This window comes from Penicilliopsis zonata, assembly GCF_001890105.1.
Source record: "Penicilliopsis zonata CBS 506.65 unplaced genomic scaffold ASPZOscaffold_5, whole genome shotgun sequence".
NCBI classification, from domain to species: Eukaryota; Fungi; Ascomycota; class Eurotiomycetes; order Eurotiales; family Aspergillaceae; genus Penicilliopsis; species Penicilliopsis zonata.
Genome location: NW_019208915.1, coordinates 756,158 through 775,478, shown reverse-complemented (window position 1 = coordinate 775,478; position 19,321 = coordinate 756,158). Strand labels below are relative to the sequence as shown.

Below are 19,321 nucleotides of genomic sequence, written 5' to 3'. Positions count from 1 at the left end.
ACGATTGCTACGGGCACCCACAGCGACCAACTACGCAGCCGCCACGCTAGGCTGTTCCGGGCTCTAGGCGACCCGAGACCCCGCCACAACAAAACTTGCCTTTTTCATTCGATTTCTTCCCCTCCCCTTCGCCTCTACGTCCTTCAACCCATCGAATTTTCCTCCGCTGTCCTCTGACCTTGTCTTTCTCTTCTTCGCGTCTTAAACTTTTGCAGTCCATCCTTCTTCGACATTCACAATGGCTGACGAGGTACGTTCTACACCCAATGCCTAATCCTCTACTATTATTTCTTTCCTTTTTTTTTTTTCCTCGCTGCGCCTGCTGGGTTCATGCAGCCCCGCATCACGAGTCCCCCTCCCTCCTTGACAGACCTCGCTCACGCCCTTTACTCTCGAGTTTGAGAGTCGAGCCCTTGGGTTTTGGACGCAAGTGCTGACAGTGTTTTGTGGACTTAGCATGATCACACCTTCGAGTCCGCCGACGCTGGTGCGTCCGCGACCTTCCCCATGCAGTGCTCTGCCCTGAGGAAGAACGGTCACGTTGTCATCAAGGGTCGCCCGTGCAAGATCGTCGACATGTCCACCTCCAAGACCGGCAAGCACGGTCACGCCAAGGTCCACATCGTCGCCATCGATATCTTCACTGGCAAGAAGCTCGAAGATCTCTCCCCCTCCACCCACAACATGGATGTGCCCAACGTCACCCGCAAGGAATACCAGCTCGTGAGTGTTAACTTGAAATATGATCACAAGTCAACAGAGATATTGATCGTTTGCTAGCTCGATGTCTCCGAGGATGGTTTCCTCTCCCTGATGGACGACAACGGTGCCACCAAGGACGACGTCAAGGTCCCCGATGGTGAGATTGGTGAGAAGATCGACAAGATGTTCCACCAGGACCAGAAGGACTGCAGTAAGTGGAGACTCTCGATTATAAGGGTGGACAAGCTCTTTTGCTAACCGGGATTCCTAGACGTCGTTATCCTCACTGCCATGGGTGAGGAGGCCTGCATGGAAATCAAGGAAGCCCCCAAGTCGGGTTAAAAAAAATTCCCGAATCTTATATTCTGGGCCCTTTCTACTTGTCGCCAATCCTCATGCTTCAAAGGTTCTCATGTTCGTCATATCCTCAATTTCGTGGAGGATACGACATTCTAGGCCACCCATGACATGCCTGTTGCTTGACTTGAGCCTGTCAGTGTAGCCTTGGACGTGGCTGAACGGGCCGAGGGATTGCTTTTGATTGTCAGCATATTAGATGCTATGTCAGAGGAACAGTTCAGAGTTCAGCACTTTCACGATAGTTTGACGAATAAATAAAATACTTCTACAAATAGTCCAGCTTTTCTCTCGTATTTCCATTCCATAGCCTACAAGATACGCAATCCGTTCTACACGAGTAATCTCTCGATAAGTATTTCCTTTTAAACAAAGAATAGTAATAATAATACCTAATTGTTCCAGCGTTGTGGCCTAAATACCTTTCTTTCAGAGTCGGGTGTTGTCTTCCTAGAAGAAAATCTTTGCCGTGGTAGCGAATTACAGCCCAGCTAATTGGATACACGGATAACAACCAACTCCTCCCCACGCGGCCATCGCCATGAAACACTGCGCGCGTCTATATGGAGTACGTAACACGCGGAGTGTGTGGACAAGAAGGATGCCGCGAGAGACGGTATTATCTTGATAGTGGGCTATGGTTCTGCAGGCGGGGTCATCAGCAAGAGGTACAGCGAACACCCCCCGACACCAACGACAAGAATGATCAGGAGGTTGATCTCTGATAATTTGTAGGGTCAACAAGTAGAAGAGGACCCCGAAGATTTCGGTACGCAGGGGAAAACAAACCGATTGAAGAAGGCCGTCGTGGAGAAGGGCCAAAGAAGTAAGTCGAGGTCTACAGAACTGATCCGACCGACCCCTGCTAACATTTTCACACAGCATATCAGGGTCGACAGGCGTACACGCTGTTCTTACAAGTCTACCAGCTGATTCTATGGAAGCAATGTTATGCGCTTGTCAACGATCATGGCTTTCCTGCTCAGCTCGAGGTGGGCGGATTCTTGCCTGTTAACAGATGAGTCAGTCTCTATTAACTTCTTTTTTCGCAGGATGTTGTCCGTGGTCTCTGGGCTCTCCGTCTTGAAACCTTTTCGCAGAAGATCAACGGGATCGGCGAAGGTGATGAGGAACCGGAGTTGTTCAGTTCCCAACCCACGGGGCTTGACGAGAATGATGAGACGTCCAAACCCGCCAGTAGGCAGCTCGAATGGCCTCGTTTGATTGATTCGGTTGCACTTTGCTATCTTGGCTGCCTACTCCTCAGACTGCCTGTTTTTGTTGGAGATCTCCATCGGTATGGTAACCCTGAGCATCCTTGATAGAACTTCTTCTATCTATTCGACATGCTCACTATTTCTTCTCTATCAGAATGGTCATTCGGGGAGAGATTCCTTTCATCCGTATCATCAAATCGATACCACGGGAGATGAGAGATAAACTTCCTCAAACATATATTTCTCTTCTCGAGACCAAGGTGAGCGAAATCAGCATTTGATACTATCAACGTAAACCGAACAAGGAAGCTGAAGGTGTTCCAGAGTATACCAAAAGCCGAAAATTTACATAAAGCTTCGCTCGAACTAGCGATCCGGTATAGTCGCGAGTTTGGAGTTACATTCCCAGCGTTGAATTCGCCGCTTATATTACTGCCATATATTAAAAGACTGGCATTGCCAGGTGAGACATGCCCAGGTTGAGCCTTCTTAAAAGCTAGGTCTTCTAACTGTTCTCACGTCCAGTCGAAATATATCCTGCTGTCAAGAGGCTACAAGATCTCGTCGGTTACAACTATAGTTTCCCAAAAAGTATCAAAGGAAAACGACAGCACGTTCACATCCCAGAAATACAACTGATTGCCCTCCTGGTGATCTCAACAAAACTGCTATTCCCTTTTGATGATGTGAAGCGGTATCCTCACTCCTTGAAAGAGCCAGCATCCCAGGTCATTGACTGGGATCTCTGGGCACAGGCTCAGAGACAGTTCGACAATATCGAGACAGCAGGAGGTAGGATCGGCAAGGGGAACGAAATACGTGTTAGGGAGAAGGATGTCTTGGGTATGACATCTAGCCAGCTCGACGAGTACATGGACTGGTATGAGAGCAGCTGGGTTGATCTTAGCAAAGGTAAGAGTTCCAGATGTGCCTAAACTTCGTACAATGCTGACTGTGTTGCTTTCGACAGCGCCCAACCCACTCTCAGACATGTTCCCTTCTGGTCGAGTCGGTCTTGAAAGCCAGCAAGATACCCCTTCACCAGACATCAACGTGGAACAAGCGCTAGCTACGAAGTTGCAAGCAGTAATGGGCCAGTTGAAAATGAGAAGAGTGATCTCAGACGAGAGCGCCTCATATCTCGAGAATGATGTTTCTCGTCCAGGCTCATTTTACCAGCGCTATCGCACTGGATCTGATCTTCCAGAGAAGGCACGCCCGTTCTTTGAAACAGCTGCCAATCTAGCCGGTATCACGCTACACACGCTGATCCGAGCTGTCTTCCAGACAGAGCTCAAAATGGCACAGTGGCAGGATACCAAGCGGCGCGTTGAATACCATGAGGAGCTCTCCGACATGGATTTTTCAATGGATACAAGTGACGAAGAGATGGTGAGAGCCGAGAATGCATAGATTCCAGGTGAACCCTGGTAGTTTCTGGATACGTAGGCTCATAGTTCTTAAATACGATGGCCCATTAGAGCGTTTTAATATAGCCTTGTAATATCAACCAAGTGGATATTTGAATTGGAGGACTATTTATGAGATACCTCGCGAATAACGGTTCATCAACTAAGAAACAATTACGACATAGTACTACTACCAAGTTCAGTCGTTGGTTGTATGTAAGGCGAAATGTGGAGTACTAGATCAGAGCATGAATCTGGGCGGAGTGCCGAAAACGGCTGCTAGGGCTTAGGGTATCACCAAGCACTAAGCGAGAAATCCTCAAAATGTCAGTGCCGCTGAGGCCCGAACCACCAGCGAGTGTCAGCCAGCAACAACGAAAATCGCAACCAGTACGTTTTATTTCCGAGCGTTTGAGGCCCTAGATTTAAAGAGCATTGAGAGCTAACATCTTCTTTTTAATTTTTTACAGTGCAGATGTAGGTCTCCCTCGAATATCCTGACTAGCAACCCCCCGCAACATCCATCCATCTACTTCCTTCCCAAACCCGTTCCGTCGAGAAGAGTTATCGTCATGAGAATAAGAATGCGTGGAGGAATGAGCTGATCATTTTTCTTTTCGCTCTACAGCTTCGTCAAGACCCTCACGGGTAAGACCATTACCCTCGACGTCGAGTCGAGCGACACCATCGACAACGTCAAGGCCAAGATCCAGGACAAGGAGGGCATCCCCCCCGACCAACAGCGTCTTATCTTCGCCGGCAAGCAGCTTGAGGATGGCCGCACCCTGAGCGACTACAACATCCAGAAGGTATGGAGGGAGACAAGCCAAGTTTTGAATTTTGCATTCCGAAATGCGACCGAACGGGGCACGAACGTGGTCGAGGGTCTATTTTTGTTTTGGATAGTCGTTTCTTTGGCCTGCACAGCGTGGTCTTCATTTGGATCAGTTGGGCAAAGTCAAAACTCACATCCAAACAATCTTCGACCCAAACCCGTTCGATCTCCACAACACATTTCTTTTTCTCAGAGTGCGGATTGCTGATATCGTTGGCTTTGAACAGGAGTCTACCCTCCACCTGGTCCTCCGCCTCCGTGGTGGTATCATTGAGCCCTCCCTGAAGGCTCTTGCCTCCAAGTACAACTGCGAGAAGTCCATCTGCCGCAAGTGCTATGTACGTCGTCGACCCCGGTTAATGTGGCGAGTGAACTGTTTCTGACTCGAACGATGAAAATCTAGGCCCGTCTCCCCCCCCGTGCCACCAACTGCCGCAAGAGGAAGTGCGGTCACACCAACCAGCTCCGCCCCAAGAAGAAGTTGAAATAGACGATTTCGTTATCTTGTTACGGTTCTCTGCGTTGTGTGGTGCTGAGCTCGAGGCCTGTACATGGATTGCAGTGCAGGGAGGTTCATGGCGTTAGAATGATGAAACAATGCAGCCGAAGTCACATGTTTTTTAAATGGGCTCCTCTCGGACGATATCGCAATCAAAATCAAATTTAACATGTAAAGCTTTTGGACCAGCGAAGGTCGATCTGCAGTCTAGACCCCACCAATATGTAAATTTGCTGGCTACATCAGCAATGCACCTCACCTTGACCGGGTCATTCCTGAGTACTTACTACATAAATGAAGATAACTGCTTAAGAAGACATAGTTAGTGTATAACAATTCCTTACGCAACGAGCCTCTGCTTAGGAAAGAGGCCAAGATCATGCATGTCGTCAGTATTCTAGATAGAGCACTTGGTTCAGGCTACTATATTTAAGGATCTCCCAACTATTCAGAAAAAAAAAACTACTCTTGATATGGGTATTTGCATTTTGAAACTTTCAGTTCGATAAGAAAACCAATCATAAGACTCCTGCAGACTTTACTGACTGCTTGAAGAAGGAAGTAACACTACCAAGGCAGGGGCACATTGCCAGAAACTTCTTAGAAAAACGCGTGTAAAACGTGTACCCTACCCTGATTCCCACCCTAAATCGCGAATATCATGTGTCTTTATTAACCGGGCTACCATGTCTGTAGAACCGTACAGTTAGCCGATGAGCCACTCGAGGAAGACCAAAAATAGAGACTCACGCAAAGAAAAGAACCTTGATGGCGATGGCCAATCCGCCGTGGAGCAGAATGACGAGGATTAGCAGGATCTTGCTTGCTTTGGCGTCTGTGGCGCTCAAGACGGGGTACAGGTTGCGCAGGAGGAAGGCGACGGACCAGGCGAAGCCAACGCCGACGAGGGCCCAGTTGAGGGCTGTCAACGGGCTCCAGCTCACGAGAGCGACGCCGATCCAAACAAGGTTCGCGTAGCCGTAGAGTGCCCAGCACTCAATCAGGTCGGCGGTCGAGCTGCCAAACCAGCGGAGCGCCGCCCACAGCGCGATGGGGATCACCCCCGTATACCCGTAGACCAAGCCAGCCGCACCAGACAGGAGCGTGAAGTCATATTCAAAGTGCTCATCGTCGTTGTTTGCCAGGTATTGCGAGATGGTCCCTGTTAGGAACAGGATCACTACCACCGTCGTCGCGATCCAGAACGGCCCGTACAGATCCGCGTTACCCTCCAGCACGTCTAGGAAGTTGCTGCGCGGGTAGACGGCTGCGACACAGCGCCGTAGTACCTCGTTCGTGTCCACGTCAAAGAATTGTGAGTAGTAATGGATCGTCCACCAGGAGTGTTTCGCAGGCGAGCCTCCAGGGGACCGGTCACGACCGCGGGACGGGCCTCCGCCGAGGAACGGTGTTGCGTCGGGTTGTACCTTGGAGCTCCGGTTCTCGTTCTCAAAGTCTACATTTAGGGGACGATGTGTTAGTCGATATTCATCAAAGATCATTCAACAGGGGAGTCAACATACTGGACGGATGGAACTCGAGGTCTTCTTGGAGATCGGTATGCCCAAGGTCACCCTAATCGCTGCCGTTAGAGACACTGTTCGCCGCAATTCCAACACAAGACGGCTTTCTCACATCTGCATCCACGTCCACTACTACATCATAACCTTGATTCGCCATGTTCACAAGCACGAAAGATGGGAGTCTGTCGTTGATTGCCGTGTGGGGGAAGGAGAACAAAGTGTCCCTCGGAGATGGGTTGAGGCGCAAAGTGTACACATAAGCTGTCCGCGTGTCAGAGAAGCCGCAGCCGCCTAGCAGTGGGGACAGCATCGATGACGCTGCAGGTGTTGCCCACGATATGATATTATTTAGGTATTTAACTACACTTAATTTTTATATATTTCGGGTTGAGTTTGGTCATAGAGGATTGGTGATCCATGAAAACCGAGGAGAGGCTTTTTTCATAGGAACAACGCTTTTGCCTGCTTTAAAGTATATAATATATAGTTGACAGTTTAACTGGACCAAAACATCATGCTACTAGGAAAATAGTCTAGACATTTCCTTAACCAAGAAATGTCAGTCGGAGTCGGTTTATATATGCCCAGATCGACGTATCGAGGCCGCTCCTTCTCAGCCAGAAGGAGGCAACGCCAACAAGGATTGCGACTGCGGCAGAGCCAGCTGCGCGTCTGTGTTTCCACAAGAGATTCCAGGCTTTCTGCTTCAGCTCTTCGCGACGTAATTCCCGTGCTTGTTGAGTAAACAGCCTCACTGCTTCTTCTGTTCTTTGCGGTGCAAATATATCCTGTGAAGTTTTCAGAACACTGGCATCCGAAATACATTTCCAAGCCCCCTGTGGTAACGATGGCGGAGGATAGTCATCAAAGAGGCTGAGAGCACAATTAATTAATCCCTCAAGGTTGAGAGGTTTCGGGAGCTTCGATAATGTGAAATGCAGCATTTCAGGTTCATCCGGCGGTATCTCTAGCAACTCCTCCTTGCGGAACAAGATAATGGCTGCGAACAAGTAGATAGAGACCACTGGCTCGTGGGCCAGCAGAAAGTCAAAGAGCCTAGCGATATCGCTGTATTCCTGGATGTCGTGTGCATATAATGTCAGGGTTGCAGCGAGAGCGAAAAATGGGCGAATCTCAGAGAGATGTCGCCGCAATCGCATATCTGCGCGCTCGATGATGGCCGGAATAAGTTGGAGGTGTTTTAGTGACGGCGCAAGCGATGGTAGCATGTAGTCTCTGATGCGAAAGAGGGAAACCTGGGCGAAGGCCGATGCCGCTTGCTCTTCGCCAAGGACTAAAAGCAGAACTTGAGCAATATCGTGGTATCCCTGGAAGTAGCAGAGCATAGGGTACTTTCGAAGCAGTTGGGTGATCAAATCCGACAGCTCTTTCTTCTTTGCAGAAAGCTCTTCGTCCGTGCCTAAGAGACATATCCCGTTTTAGCGCCACCAACTTCAACGCACGAGGGCAATGACCGTTCCAAAATACCTTGAGGATAGTATACAAATGATCGATTAACGTCCAGTTGAACTTGGTCCTCATCCGCATGTCGTGGTAGGCGATCCCAGGGACTATTATCATCGCCTGCCTTTTCCCGATCGCACTGCAAGAGAATCGGCCCTCCAATCCATCAAATTAACCTCTTGAACAACAAACCTCACCGCATCGGTCCAAAGAAGGCTCTTACAGGCTAGCCGGCGGAGATCGTCTCGTAGCAGTCCACCCTTTGATATGGCATGCTGAACCAACGCATCCAAGTCGCGCAAGTCACACGCCTGGCGAATTGCATCCGCCTTCCTTGCCATCGAATCAGAGGATTTCTCTGACTCCGAGCTTGAATTATCTCCAATAGTAATATTATCATTCCCAGCGTCTGGATCTGTGACCCCCGTTGAGGGTTCCGTATGCTCCGGCGGACGGTCGTCGAGGAGGTCCATTTCGATTGTAGGTGCCGCAAAAAGTCACAGGGCAAGAAAAGAAAACCGGGCAAAAGAGAAGATCAGAGGGGGATCTGAAGGAAGGGATTAATCTGCTAAAAGAGAACAGCGAGAGTCAGCAACGAGTCTCAAGAGAACCAGCAACAATGGCTCGAATTAATACCTCTCGGAGGCGCCGCGGGGGGGTGCCAGTATGACGACGTAGCAATCTTCTTCCATTCGAAGGTTGCAAATCTTCGCATGGCCATAGAGGACCTTGCCTTCAATCACGCCATGACTGAGGGTGTCCTAGAAAGCAACTTGAGTGATGCAGGATGGGCGGAGAGAGAGTCGTTGTTGTATTTCCCTCCTCTCTCTACGGTTTGCTGCCTTCTCCATATCCCGTGATTCGATATCGGCCCGCGCCTGCAAATCGCCGAAACAGCCCACACCCGCTTCCCCTCTACGAACCGACATCGCCAGCTTCGCGCCTGCGGGCAATCGATCGATCGATCGCCATCTCCGCAGATTATGGTCTGACTGGATGCAAACCAAGACCAGCCAGCAGCTGCACCTCCATACTAGAGCTGCAGCAAAGCCGTTGTGGCGGTACGGCTCCGACAAATTTATAAATCGCTGGTAGCTAGCTACCTAGTATCGAGTACTACTGGCTGGGGTGGCGTGATCGGGTCTGTCACTACTTGGATCTGAGATCGAGAGAAGCGCAATATAGGATCTTATATGTGCTCTGTCTTGTCGTATGCTTAGGTTGCGGTACACAGTGAGTTTTGTTCTCCTCCTTGTCTTCCTTCGGGAGTGAAGTGTTCAGCAAGGCGTCCGTCCACATACAGTGCTCCTCTGACGGTGGTGATCCGATGCAGACATGATTGCATGAGATCCGCCCCTCCTCGCAGGGATAGATTCCAAATTAGCCGGGCCTGATTTGGGCGAAAAACGAGCACGCTCGCCGGAGTTTGTCTCGGCCTCGTTCCTGGTCATCGACTGTTGATTCCATCCCACAATTGCTGCGGCGGCCTATATCGACCATGTCCAAGAAATAGGCGTCTTGGTTTGGAAGAATGGTAGTACAAAGGCCTCTCTAGATCTCAGGTTCTGGTAAGGGTTTGTCCAGCTATCTCTATCTGCCGTATTTGCCTGCTAGCAGTACATCAGTATCAAGCTCTTTCACTGTACTGCAGGCATATTTACCTTTCTATTATTTGTGTTTTGTACTTTTTGCAGCATCTATCCAGAACAGTCTTTGTGCATGAGGGGTAATAATTCAAGGATTTTCACCTCCAATCTGATGCTGTGCCTTTGCAATTTGTTCCTACCACGGTTTACCCTCATCACTACAATCCCTCAAACTACACATCTCTGTGAAATAAAGCAAGTCTCCCTTCAAGCTGCATTATTGCTGAAGGTTTACCTGGGTCTCTTCAAGTGTAGAACTTGATAACCCACTTACCCACATACAAGGACAGGAAATGGAAGCCATATCAACAGTCCGGCCCGCCAGGCCGAAAATGGGCCTGCTCTCGCAGACGGCAATTCCAAGCCCGACTATTCAATGGGTTGTTCCTGCGCGTCTGAGACACAAGCTTAGAAATGATGTGGTCTTCGTGGGTGAAAGGTCGCTGCAGATTCGGGAAGCGGTATCAGGGATCCATCTGGAGGATGTCGCAGTGAAATCAGACTTTGACGCCCAGATCATGGCCGCGAAGGTGATTAATGTCAGCGCCGAACCTCCGTGGGAAGCCCAGATGAAGATGGGGGCAAAGAACACTCCGTCTGCCGCCAGTATAGACTCGCGCGACGACCTCCCTCCGCAGATACTCGTGCTCACATTGGCGACGAGAGAACTGGTCTTTCTGTGCTTTGCAGATGAGGAAGGGAAAGAGTTTATCACTTTCCATCGACCTTTGCCGACAGATGTCAGCTTGTTTGAAAGATTTGGTCGGTCTGTCGCGGTTGATCCGAGGTAGACTGCGACCCTCTTCGCACCTCTTGTACATGAATGATGCTAACATGTCCACAGATCTCGCGCAATAGCTATTGCTGCAACCAGTGATTACTTTGGTGTCTTTATGCTGAAACCTTCCCATGTTCTCCAGTCTGAAATAGCTGGTAAGAAGCTGGATCCCATAGTAGAGGTGAATTAGTGAACTAGTCCCATGTCAAGGCCTTTTCAACTAACAGAGCTTTTCCCAGGAACGCTTCTTTCGTGTCGATGGTGATATTTTGTTCATGGATTTTCTCTATCCAAAAGCTGAAGACGGCGATACCATTATACTACTTCTTCTAGTGGCGAAAGGAAAACAGACACAGGCAGTATTCTATGACTGGGACGCCCAAGATGGCTTAAGAGAGGCCCCTCCTAGAGTGGTCAAAAGATTGCTGCCAGTCGAAGACAGGCTCCCTACTTTGTTAGCTCCATTGACCAAGTCAAGCTCGTTCATGATAATGACCACGACGTCGATCGCCATCTACAAGGACATACCATCAGACCCCAGAAAACAACCCCGCCGATACCCCATTCCTTTGCCTGATCGCGTCTCCCAGCGGGCTCCCTTGTGGACTCGTTGGGCTAGACCTTGTCGCAACTGGAGATACAGTCAGCAACACGATGGTATCTATCTATGCCGCGAGGACGGCAAACTATTCTACATGGAAATTAGCAACGAAGGGGATATTGAACAGCACAATTACTTGGGCCAGCTTTGTTCAGATGTCGATGGCGCATTCAACATTCTTGATATCGGTTTTGAAGGAGGAGACCTGCTTCTCGCAGCAGGAAACATGGGTGACGGTGGTCTATTCATTCAGAAAGCAAGAGACCTTCCTAGATGTGTCCAAAAATTTTCAAATTGGGGTCCAGTCATAGATTCGGTGTTTATCAACTCGTCAGATCCGACACCTCCTCCCGGCGCTCCGACTGAAGGTCGACTATTTGTGTGCTCTGGCTCTACCATCGGTCAAGGTGCAATTATGGAGCTTCGGCATGGTATCCAGGCTCAAATTGGTCTGGTCATTCCGCTAGATGAGTTGTCAAGCGCGAGGGACATATGGACCATGGCGGATAATGTGAATGGTGGAAGCTACATTCTCATCTCCGATCCCATGTCATCCGTCCTTCTCTATCTCCCCACCGATGCAGGGGAAGACATCAGCGCCATTGACGAGGCAGAATCGGGGATCAATGGGTCGAGGCAGACACTGGCCGCTGGGTGTACACCTTTTGGAATTCTGATTCAGGTGACGGAAAAGTCTCTGCATTGCGGCTCAATTCCTATTGCACCATCTGTCAACTTCTCCGTAGAGCTCGAGGCTCATCAAACCGTGATTGCTGCTGCTATCAACGAGGCAGTTTCAACGATTGTTATGGCCGTCAGATCCCACAATGAGATCCATCTCCGTTTTTCCAAAGTTCTCTTCGATGGCCAAGAGATCAAGATGGTCGAGATTGGAGAACCCGTCGCCATCGAGTATGAGCCTATATGTCTTTCTGTGGAAGTTTTCGGCTCCACAGCGTTCCTGTTTGTAGGAACAGGGAACGGAAGGATAGCGGTCTATCATGTCGAGGAACACGCCATCACATACTTGGTCGACCACTCCATTCAGCTCGAGACAGATGAAGACATATCAAAAGCAGTCGAGACACTTGCTAGGATCAGCGCGGATGTAGACACATCGAGGGAGAGATCGATTCTCTTCTGCGGTTTACGAAGCGGCATACTGATACCCCTTGGAATAAAATTTGATAGTGAAGATGCTGTATCCCCTATTGGTAAGTCGGGACTCAGAATTGAAATCAGGTACCTATAACTGACAATCAAAATTCTTTGCCCGTAAATAGAGCTCAGACAATTCAGCCCGCGACAACTGGGGCGCACATCTGTCAGACTGCTTGGCCGGGGGTCGTTCGCGCTGTTGACTTGTGCCGAAGGATTCTGGCGCGTGTCGCATGTTCGGGATAGCGAGTCGGGTGGCTATTCTCTAGAGAGAATCTGGATTACGGATCAAAATAATGTATGTCTCAAGTCTGGCTTATCTACTGGCAGTGCTGATTCCAGGTTAGCCCGCCTATAACCAGCGAAGCATTGACGTCTTCACCGTCATCAACACCCCTCTTGACTCCCAGCCTGACAGTCTCTCCGAGTCGCTATTCTGTGTCACAGAGGAACAGCTTCTGATCTGCACGATTGGACGCAAGGCCGGACCAGTCCCTCGCCGGATCAGTCTCCCGGGAAGTGCTAACAGGCTTGCCTATTCGAAGCATCTTCAAAGCCTAGTCGTGGCATATTCTACTACTGAACTGGATATGACGGTAGACCCTATTCGGCGCTATACACGCCCGATCATTGACTTTGTGGATCCGGACACACAGCTCTCTGAGATCTCACACATCCATGATCCCGACACGTCGGAGCGGCCGTGGAGACCGCTCGGCGCAGCGGGTGAGAAGATTACATGTCTCTTGGAATGGACTCCAAGACAAGGCGACGAGAAGTACCACTTTATCGTGATCTGCACATCACGCAAGCAGCAGCAGGACCTTCCTCGGGGGCGAGTGATTTTCCTTCAAGCATCACGCGACCCAAGGACTTCGCGCATCGAATGCACTGTCAAACACATACACAAGTTCGAGAACCCGGTTTATTCCATCGCACCATACGGAGCATCCACTTTGATGGTGGCAACAGGATACGACATTGTACCACTGGAGAATAAGCTCTCAGAAACACGGTGGCCACGGTCAGCACGTTACACCCTTCTATCGCCTGCGGTATCGATCACAGTGCACGAGCCATACCTGTACGTGTCTACTGCCAGGGAATCACTGGTCATTCTCAAAGTCAGCGATGACCGCCTGCTTCTTCACGCTCACGACCGTGTCAAACGAGAAGGCCTGTCTCACTGTCACCTCATAGATGGACCCCAGCTCACCCTTGCCTCGAGTAAAGGTGGCACCGTCAGTTTATTGACGGAAAGAGGCATCACCGACAAAGACAAGCTGATTCCCGTGGCGGTCTCCGAGGCGCATCTTCCCCTGTCTGTCAGCCGACTGCTTCTCCACCCGGATCCAACACCATCCAACCATTCCCCATCTCTCTACGGCACTACTCTCGATGGCACGGTGTACCGATTCTCGCCGCTGCGCGAGACTGAATGGCGTCTGCTGCGTTTCTTGCAGAACCTGGCTGTGCGGGATCCCCTTATCAGCCCGTTCACCCCCAGAAGAAAACGACGTTACGGCCTTGCTGATATCGAGCCCCTGGATGACAAACCGTCTTTGATGCATGTCGATGGGGATATTCTCACTCGCCTGGCGGATGCGGGCACCTCCCACTTGCGCCAGATGTTAACAGCTCGTGTAGTGCCTCGCGACCTGGCCTTGGAGAGACGCATCTTCGAACGCTTCTCCCAAATGGCGGCAGACGTCCTGGGCAACCCGTCTGATCCTGTGAAAGAGGTGCTAGTTTGGATGAGAGATATGCTTCATGTTGGCTTATAGCCAGACCTCTATTGACCACGATAGGAATCCATCTTCTGCTTTGCTTTGAGTTGCGATAGAAGCTTCGACCTGTGTAGTTACTAGTCGTCTCTAGTAGTAACTGCTGGTAGTCACATAGCTACTTCAAGAGATATATAATCATTAATAAACTTCACGGGTAGACAATAATCTGTAGGATCAAACCTGTTGCCAGTGGCGATGAGGCCGCGGGGAAATCCTGTCTCCAGCGCCCAGGGTTGAAGTCACCTTTAACTAGAGCCCCCACCACCAAAATTCTCATTCTTCCTTTCCGCACCCCCTCCTCTCACAGTGTGGAATTTTGGACCACCAACACCCCAGAAATATCTTTTTTTTTCAAGGGGTCTTTCTTTTATTCTTTTTAGGTTCCTTTCTTATTTGACGGGCGGAAAAGTCTTTGCTGTATTACCTTTCCCCATTATCACTTTCCCCTTACTGCAACTGGGAAAATTAGAAATATTGTTTGTGGACCTACACCTACCAGTTAATAGAAGACTATAGTAGCTAGTACTATTAATAATATGAATATCTATGAGGCTAACAGCTAATTTTATTTTTAGTATTGCAGATCTACGAAGTTTATGATCGATACGTGAGGAATCTAAGACAGCCAGCACAACCAGATTTGTGAAAGAGATCTCTATTAAGATGGCGCCGAAAAAGAAGGGAAACAAGCGGCAGGAGGAAGATTGGGAGGCCGACCTCGGTGAATCGGCTGCCGTCGCGAATGGTGACACTACGGAGCAGGAGAAGCCCGCCGAGGAGGCTGAGGAGGAGACTGGTGGCGGCGGGCTCCTGGCTGCGCTGAGGAAGAACAAGACGAAAAAAGCCAAGAAGGGAAAGCCCGTCAATGATTTCGTCGACGGAGAGGATGCAGAAGCCGAGGCGGAGCCGCCGGTGGACCTGGCCAGCAAGCAGCCCGAAGAAGGCACGTTCGATGACGACGATGTTTTCGCCGGCAAGCCTAACAAGAAAGCTGCCAAAGCACCTCTGAAGGAGCCAGAGGATGAGGAGCCGTCAGAAGATGGGTTCCGCGTTAAGAGTAAGAAGGAGAAAGAGCGCGAAAAGAAGGAGAGGGAAAAGCAGCGCAAGAAGGAACAGGTATGTTCAGTAGACCGGAGCTGATATTGATATCCCCAGGAATTCATTACAATGCTGATACTATTATCTCTTCTGTCTCCAGGCCGCCAAAAAGAAGGGCGCTGCTCCTGCAGAGACCAAGACACAACCGGCCAAGCCCGCCGCAGAGACCAAGCAAGAGCCTACACCTGCGCCCGTTGCTGCCCCAGAGCCCGCTGCCGGTGGCAAGAAGAAGAAAATTCCTGCACATCTAGCAGCCATCCAAAGGCAACAGGAGCTGCTCAGAAAGCAACAGGAAGAGGAGGAGCAACGCAGACAGGCAGAGAAGGCCGCCGAGGATGAGAGACGCCGAGTTGAGGAAGAAGAGGAGAAGAAGCGGGAAGAAGCTCGTCAGCGGAAAAAGGAGAAGGAGAAGGAGAAGAAGGAGCAGCTGCGGAGAGAAGGCAAGCTCCTCACAGACGCTCAGAGAAAGGCACAGCAGAAGAATGAATTGCGCATGAAGCAGATGCTTGCGGCTGGTGTGGGCACGGTTGCCGGTCTGGAAGAGCGCCAAGAGGGGGAGAAGAAGAAGAAGCCCGTCTATGACAACAGGAAAAAGAAGGGCCCCAAGAAGCAAGAAGAAGACCTGGAAGCGGCTGCTGCTCGCGCTCAGGCCCAGCGCGAAGCTGAAGACGCGAGGCGCAAGAAGGAAGCTGAAGAGAAAGCCAAGGCTGAGGCTAAGGCTGCTGCTGCCGCTGCCGCTGCTACTGCCGCCGCCGGTGGCGATGAGGAGAGCGAGCTGGAAGACTGGGAAAAGGCTGCTGACGCGGAAGAGGAAGATGTTAAAGACAGTTGGGATGCTCCCTCTGACGAAGAAGAAGAGACGAAGCCTGCGGCTGCCAACGGCGCAGCTGCTAAGGAGGCCGAAGAAGAAGCAGAGGAAGAGGAAGAGGATGATGAAGATGACTCCGAGGATGAATCCTCTTCCGAAGAAGATTCCGAGGAAGAGCAGTCTGCGGCGCAGAAGGCCATTGCCCAGAGGAAGGCCGAGGCTGCGGAACGTCGGAGGAAGCAGCATGAGGAAGCTCTGGCTGCTCGGTCAAAGGACAATCTCCGTTCGCCTATTTGCTGTATTCTTGGACACGTCGATACCGGCAAGACTAAACTGCTGGATAAGATCAGACAGACCAACGTCCAAGAAGGTGAAGCTGGTGGTATTACTCAACAGATCGGTGCCACCTACTTCCCTGTCGATGCCCTGAAGCAGAAGACTGCCGTGGTGAACAAGGACGGCAGCTTTGAGTTCAAGATTCCCGGCCTTCTTGTCATCGATACCCCTGGTCACGAGTCCTTCTCTAACTTGCGTTCGAGAGGTTCTTCGCTCTGCAACATTGCCATCCTGGTTGTTGATATTATGCACGGTCTCGAGCCGCAGACTCTCGAGTCCATGAGACTCCTGAGAGATCGCAAGACACCCTTCATCGTCGCCCTGAACAAGATCGATCGTTTGTATGGCTGGAAGAAGATTGACAACAATGGCTTCCAGGAGAGTTTGGCTATGCAGAGCAAGGGTGTTCAGAATGAGTTCCGCACTCGTCTGGAGCAGACCAAGCTGGCTTTTGCCGAGCAGGGATTCAACGCGGAACTTTTCTATGAGAACAAGTCCATGGCCAAGAATGTCTCCTTGGTGCCCACTTCCGCCCACACTGGAGAGGGTATCCCTGACATGTTGAAGCTCCTGACCACGCTGACCCAGGAGCGCATGACCAACGCGCTGATGTACTTGTCTGAGGTCGAATGTACAGTTCTCGAAGTGAAGATTATTGAAGGTCTTGGAACGACAATTGATGTTGTCCTCTCCAACGGTATCCTTCGCGAGGGTGACCGGGTCGTACTGTGCGGTCTCAATGGACCGATATCAACGAATATTCGAGCACTCTTGACACCTGCTCCGCTGAAGGAACTTCGTCTGAAGTCCCAATACGTCCACAACAAGGAGGTCAAGGCTTCCCTGGGTGTCAAGATCGCCGCGAACGATTTGGAGCACGCCATTGCTGGTTCTCGCCTGCTCGTTGTTGGTCCTGATGACGACGAAGAGGATCTGGAAGAAGAGGTCATGTCTGACCTAGAGAATTTGTTGGGTAAGGTTTCGAAGGACCAGCGTGGTGTCAGTGTCCAGGCTTCCACTCTGGGTTCTTTGGAGGCGCTGCTCGAGTTCTTGAGGGTGTCCAAGATTCCCGTGGCAAATATTTCGATCGGTCCAGTGTACAAGCGTGACGTTATGATGGCGGGTACGATGCTGGAGAAGGCCAAGGAATACGCGGTCATGCTCTGTTTCGATGTCAAGGTGGACAAAGAAGCGCAGGCGTACGCTGATGAAGTTGGCGTCAAGATCTTCACTGCAGACATCATTTACCACCTGTTCGACGACTTCACCAAGCACATGGAAGAGCTTGCTGCGAAGAGAAAGGAGGAAAGCAAAATGCTGGCTGTCTTCCCTTGCGTCCTGAGGACTGTGGCCGTGTTCAACAAGAAGGACCCCATCGTCGTTGGTGTTGATTGTATTGAAGGCAACCTGAGACTGCACACTCCTATTGCCGCCGTCAAGACCAATTCTGTGACTGGTGCCAAGGAAATTATCAATATGGGCAGAGTGTAAGTTGATTGACTACTACCTTTCTCTGTGAAACACCACTAACCGAGTATAGAACCTCCATCGAGCGCGACCACAAGGCCATCCAGGTCTGCAAGAAGGGTCAACCGTCCGTGGCCGTGAAGATCGAAGGTGCCAACCAACCGATGTACGGCCGCCAGCTCGAAGAAACGGATACCCTGTACTCGCAGATTTCCCGCCAAAGTATCGACACTCTCAAGGAGTTCTTCCGCTCCGATGTCACGATGGAGGAATGGGCTCTGGTCAAGAAGCTCAAGCCTGTGTTTGACATTCCTTGAGCAGTCTGCAATTCACGATCAAGGTTCGGCATGGATAGGGGATATGTGATTTGTTACCACTACATGAATATGATATTCCCCGGATTATGTTCAGTATGCACAATATGAAACGAGGTTGATGTCTTAAAAAGTACAGTAGAAATAGTATACAAGCTGTCCCTTAAACTATGTATACATACATGCATTGATATTCAATTCATCACTTTACTATCACTCATCCTTCTCCCATTTCTCCACCCTCCCTTTCTTATCCGCCCAGTCCAGCCAACTCCCCGAATACACCCCGACTCTTTCCGGGTCGTAGCCAGCCTGCACGGCCAGCTGGGCTGCCGCACGCGCCCTGACGCCCGCCTTGCAGAAGAAAACAATCGGCGCGGTTTTCGCAACGGCATCTGCGTCTCCATCGGCTTCGCCCGGCTTGGGGAACCCAAAGCGAGTCTCGAATTCCTGTGGGGTCAGGAAGATGGCGTCCGGTTGGGAGGCGAGCGGGATGCAGACCGCGCCGGGGATGGTCCCCGTTGCGAGCAGCTCGGCGGGTTCGCGGACGTCGATGAGGATCAGGTTCTTTTGTGGGGTGAGAGAAGGGGATGCTTCATTAGCATCGAGGGCGGCATTGATCTAGATAAATCTTTAGCTTGCCTTTGCAACTCAACTTCGCTTTGGCTAAGGTGGGGAGAGGATTGGAATGGTTGAATTACATCCTCAAACCCCCATTGCTTAAATGCTGGTGTATCTCCCTGGCTGCTATATCGTAGCTGTTGCTGCTTGAGCCCCTGTCTCGGCTGTCTCTCGTCTGCGCTCTGTATTTTGCTCCTGTTGAGGGTGTTGGTGCCTGTGGTCAGACGCTTGACTCCATGCACGAAGAGCGACGGCGTCACGGCGCTGACGCCATTTCTTCGTAGAACAAGAGTAGTGCGAAAGGAAGACCCAGCAAGGGTCCGCCGGAAGGGCTGTAGAGTCGCCATGGGGTGTATAGCTTTGTCACTGATGGTCGAGTGGGATTAAGAAGGATAGTTCAATGTCGGCGATTCGGTGACTGAGCAGTAGTACTCCATAGTGAGCTGTGATGTCAATTTGCCAGAGTTCACCGCCTTCCAACTCAATTGATAACCAGATCCCCGAGTATTCTTTTTTGCGCAGTGAGGTTTAGAACTACGTTATACTGATATAAAATGCTAAAGATAAATGACGGTCTGACATTATTATTACATGTAATGATGTGAACATAAGGCGTAACACTCGAGGAATGAGAAAAAAAGCCCAATCGGTCTATACCAAGCAACCAACCAGACAGGGGGAACAGAATCGTACAGTCTTTG

At 50.5% G+C, this 19,321-nt stretch overlaps 8 protein-coding genes across 8 annotated transcripts; 5 read left to right on the top strand and 3 right to left on the bottom strand.

Annotated features, from left to right (window-relative positions):
- The first annotated feature begins 159 nt into the window (after positions 1-159).
- On the top strand, positions 160-1,175 carry ASPZODRAFT_131283 (hypothetical protein). Its single transcript, XM_022722719.1, has 4 exons — positions 160-250; positions 457-723; positions 781-913; positions 974-1,175. Exons 1-4 carry the CDS (start codon positions 239-241, stop codon positions 1,042-1,044), a joined length of 483 nt encoding a protein of 160 aa, XP_022582235.1. The 5' UTR covers positions 160-238; the 3' UTR covers positions 1,045-1,175.
- A 447-nt stretch (positions 1,176-1,622) lies between these two features.
- ASPZODRAFT_151179 (hypothetical protein) lies at positions 1,623-3,689 on the top strand (the record flags this gene model as incomplete). Its single annotated transcript, XM_022725709.1, has 8 exons — positions 1,623-1,727; positions 1,795-1,885; positions 1,942-2,051; positions 2,112-2,356; positions 2,431-2,536; positions 2,601-2,739; positions 2,802-3,188; positions 3,247-3,689. The coding sequence occupies 8 exons, from the start codon at positions 1,623-1,625 to the stop codon at positions 3,687-3,689; spliced, it is 1,626 nt and encodes a 541-aa protein (XP_022582234.1).
- A 625-nt stretch (positions 3,690-4,314) lies between these two features.
- ASPZODRAFT_36081 (hypothetical protein) lies at positions 4,315-4,789 on the top strand (the record flags this gene model as incomplete). Its single annotated transcript, XM_022728276.1, has 2 exons — positions 4,315-4,494; positions 4,748-4,789. Coding segments are annotated over 2 exons (222 nt in total), but the record flags the coding sequence as incomplete, so codon positions are not given.
- Positions 4,790-5,426: 637 nt separating this feature from the next.
- On the bottom strand, positions 5,427-6,773 carry ASPZODRAFT_131280 (hypothetical protein). The gene is made up of 4 exons (XM_022722718.1): positions 6,655-6,773; positions 6,543-6,594; positions 5,770-6,475; positions 5,427-5,709 (listed from the first exon to the last, which is right to left on the bottom strand). Exons 1-4 carry the CDS (start codon positions 6,697-6,699, stop codon positions 5,679-5,681), a joined length of 834 nt encoding a protein of 277 aa, XP_022582232.1. The 5' UTR covers positions 6,700-6,773; the 3' UTR covers positions 5,427-5,678.
- Positions 6,774-6,936: 163 nt separating this feature from the next.
- On the bottom strand, positions 6,937-8,560 carry ASPZODRAFT_1761093 (hypothetical protein). The gene is made up of 4 exons (XM_022727063.1): positions 8,377-8,560; positions 8,230-8,317; positions 8,031-8,162; positions 6,937-7,962 (listed from the first exon to the last, which is right to left on the bottom strand). The coding sequence occupies exons 1-4, from the start codon at positions 8,404-8,406 to the stop codon at positions 7,088-7,090; spliced, it is 1,125 nt and encodes a 374-aa protein (XP_022582231.1). The 5' UTR covers positions 8,407-8,560; the 3' UTR covers positions 6,937-7,087.
- A 1,227-nt stretch (positions 8,561-9,787) lies between these two features.
- Positions 9,788-14,111, top strand: ASPZODRAFT_1759696 (hypothetical protein). The gene is made up of 5 exons (XM_022727058.1): positions 9,788-10,439; positions 10,497-10,611; positions 10,670-12,245; positions 12,315-12,487; positions 12,537-14,111. Exons 1-5 carry the CDS (start codon positions 9,946-9,948, stop codon positions 13,971-13,973), a joined length of 3,795 nt encoding a protein of 1,264 aa, XP_022582230.1. The 5' UTR covers positions 9,788-9,945; the 3' UTR covers positions 13,974-14,111.
- Positions 14,112-14,639: 528 nt separating this feature from the next.
- On the top strand, positions 14,640-18,002 carry ASPZODRAFT_141290 (hypothetical protein; the record flags this gene model as incomplete). The annotated part of the gene is made up of 3 exons (XM_022724739.1): positions 14,640-15,092; positions 15,175-17,705; positions 17,759-18,002. The coding sequence occupies 3 exons, from the start codon at positions 14,640-14,642 to the stop codon at positions 18,000-18,002; spliced, it is 3,228 nt and encodes a 1,075-aa protein (XP_022582229.1).
- A 210-nt stretch (positions 18,003-18,212) lies between these two features.
- On the bottom strand, positions 18,213-18,967 carry ASPZODRAFT_141289 (hypothetical protein; the record flags this gene model as incomplete). The annotated part of the gene is made up of 2 exons (XM_022724737.1): positions 18,213-18,620; positions 18,701-18,967. The coding sequence occupies 2 exons, from the start codon at positions 18,965-18,967 to the stop codon at positions 18,213-18,215; spliced, it is 675 nt and encodes a 224-aa protein (XP_022582228.1).
- Positions 18,968-19,321: the final 354 nt, after the last annotated feature.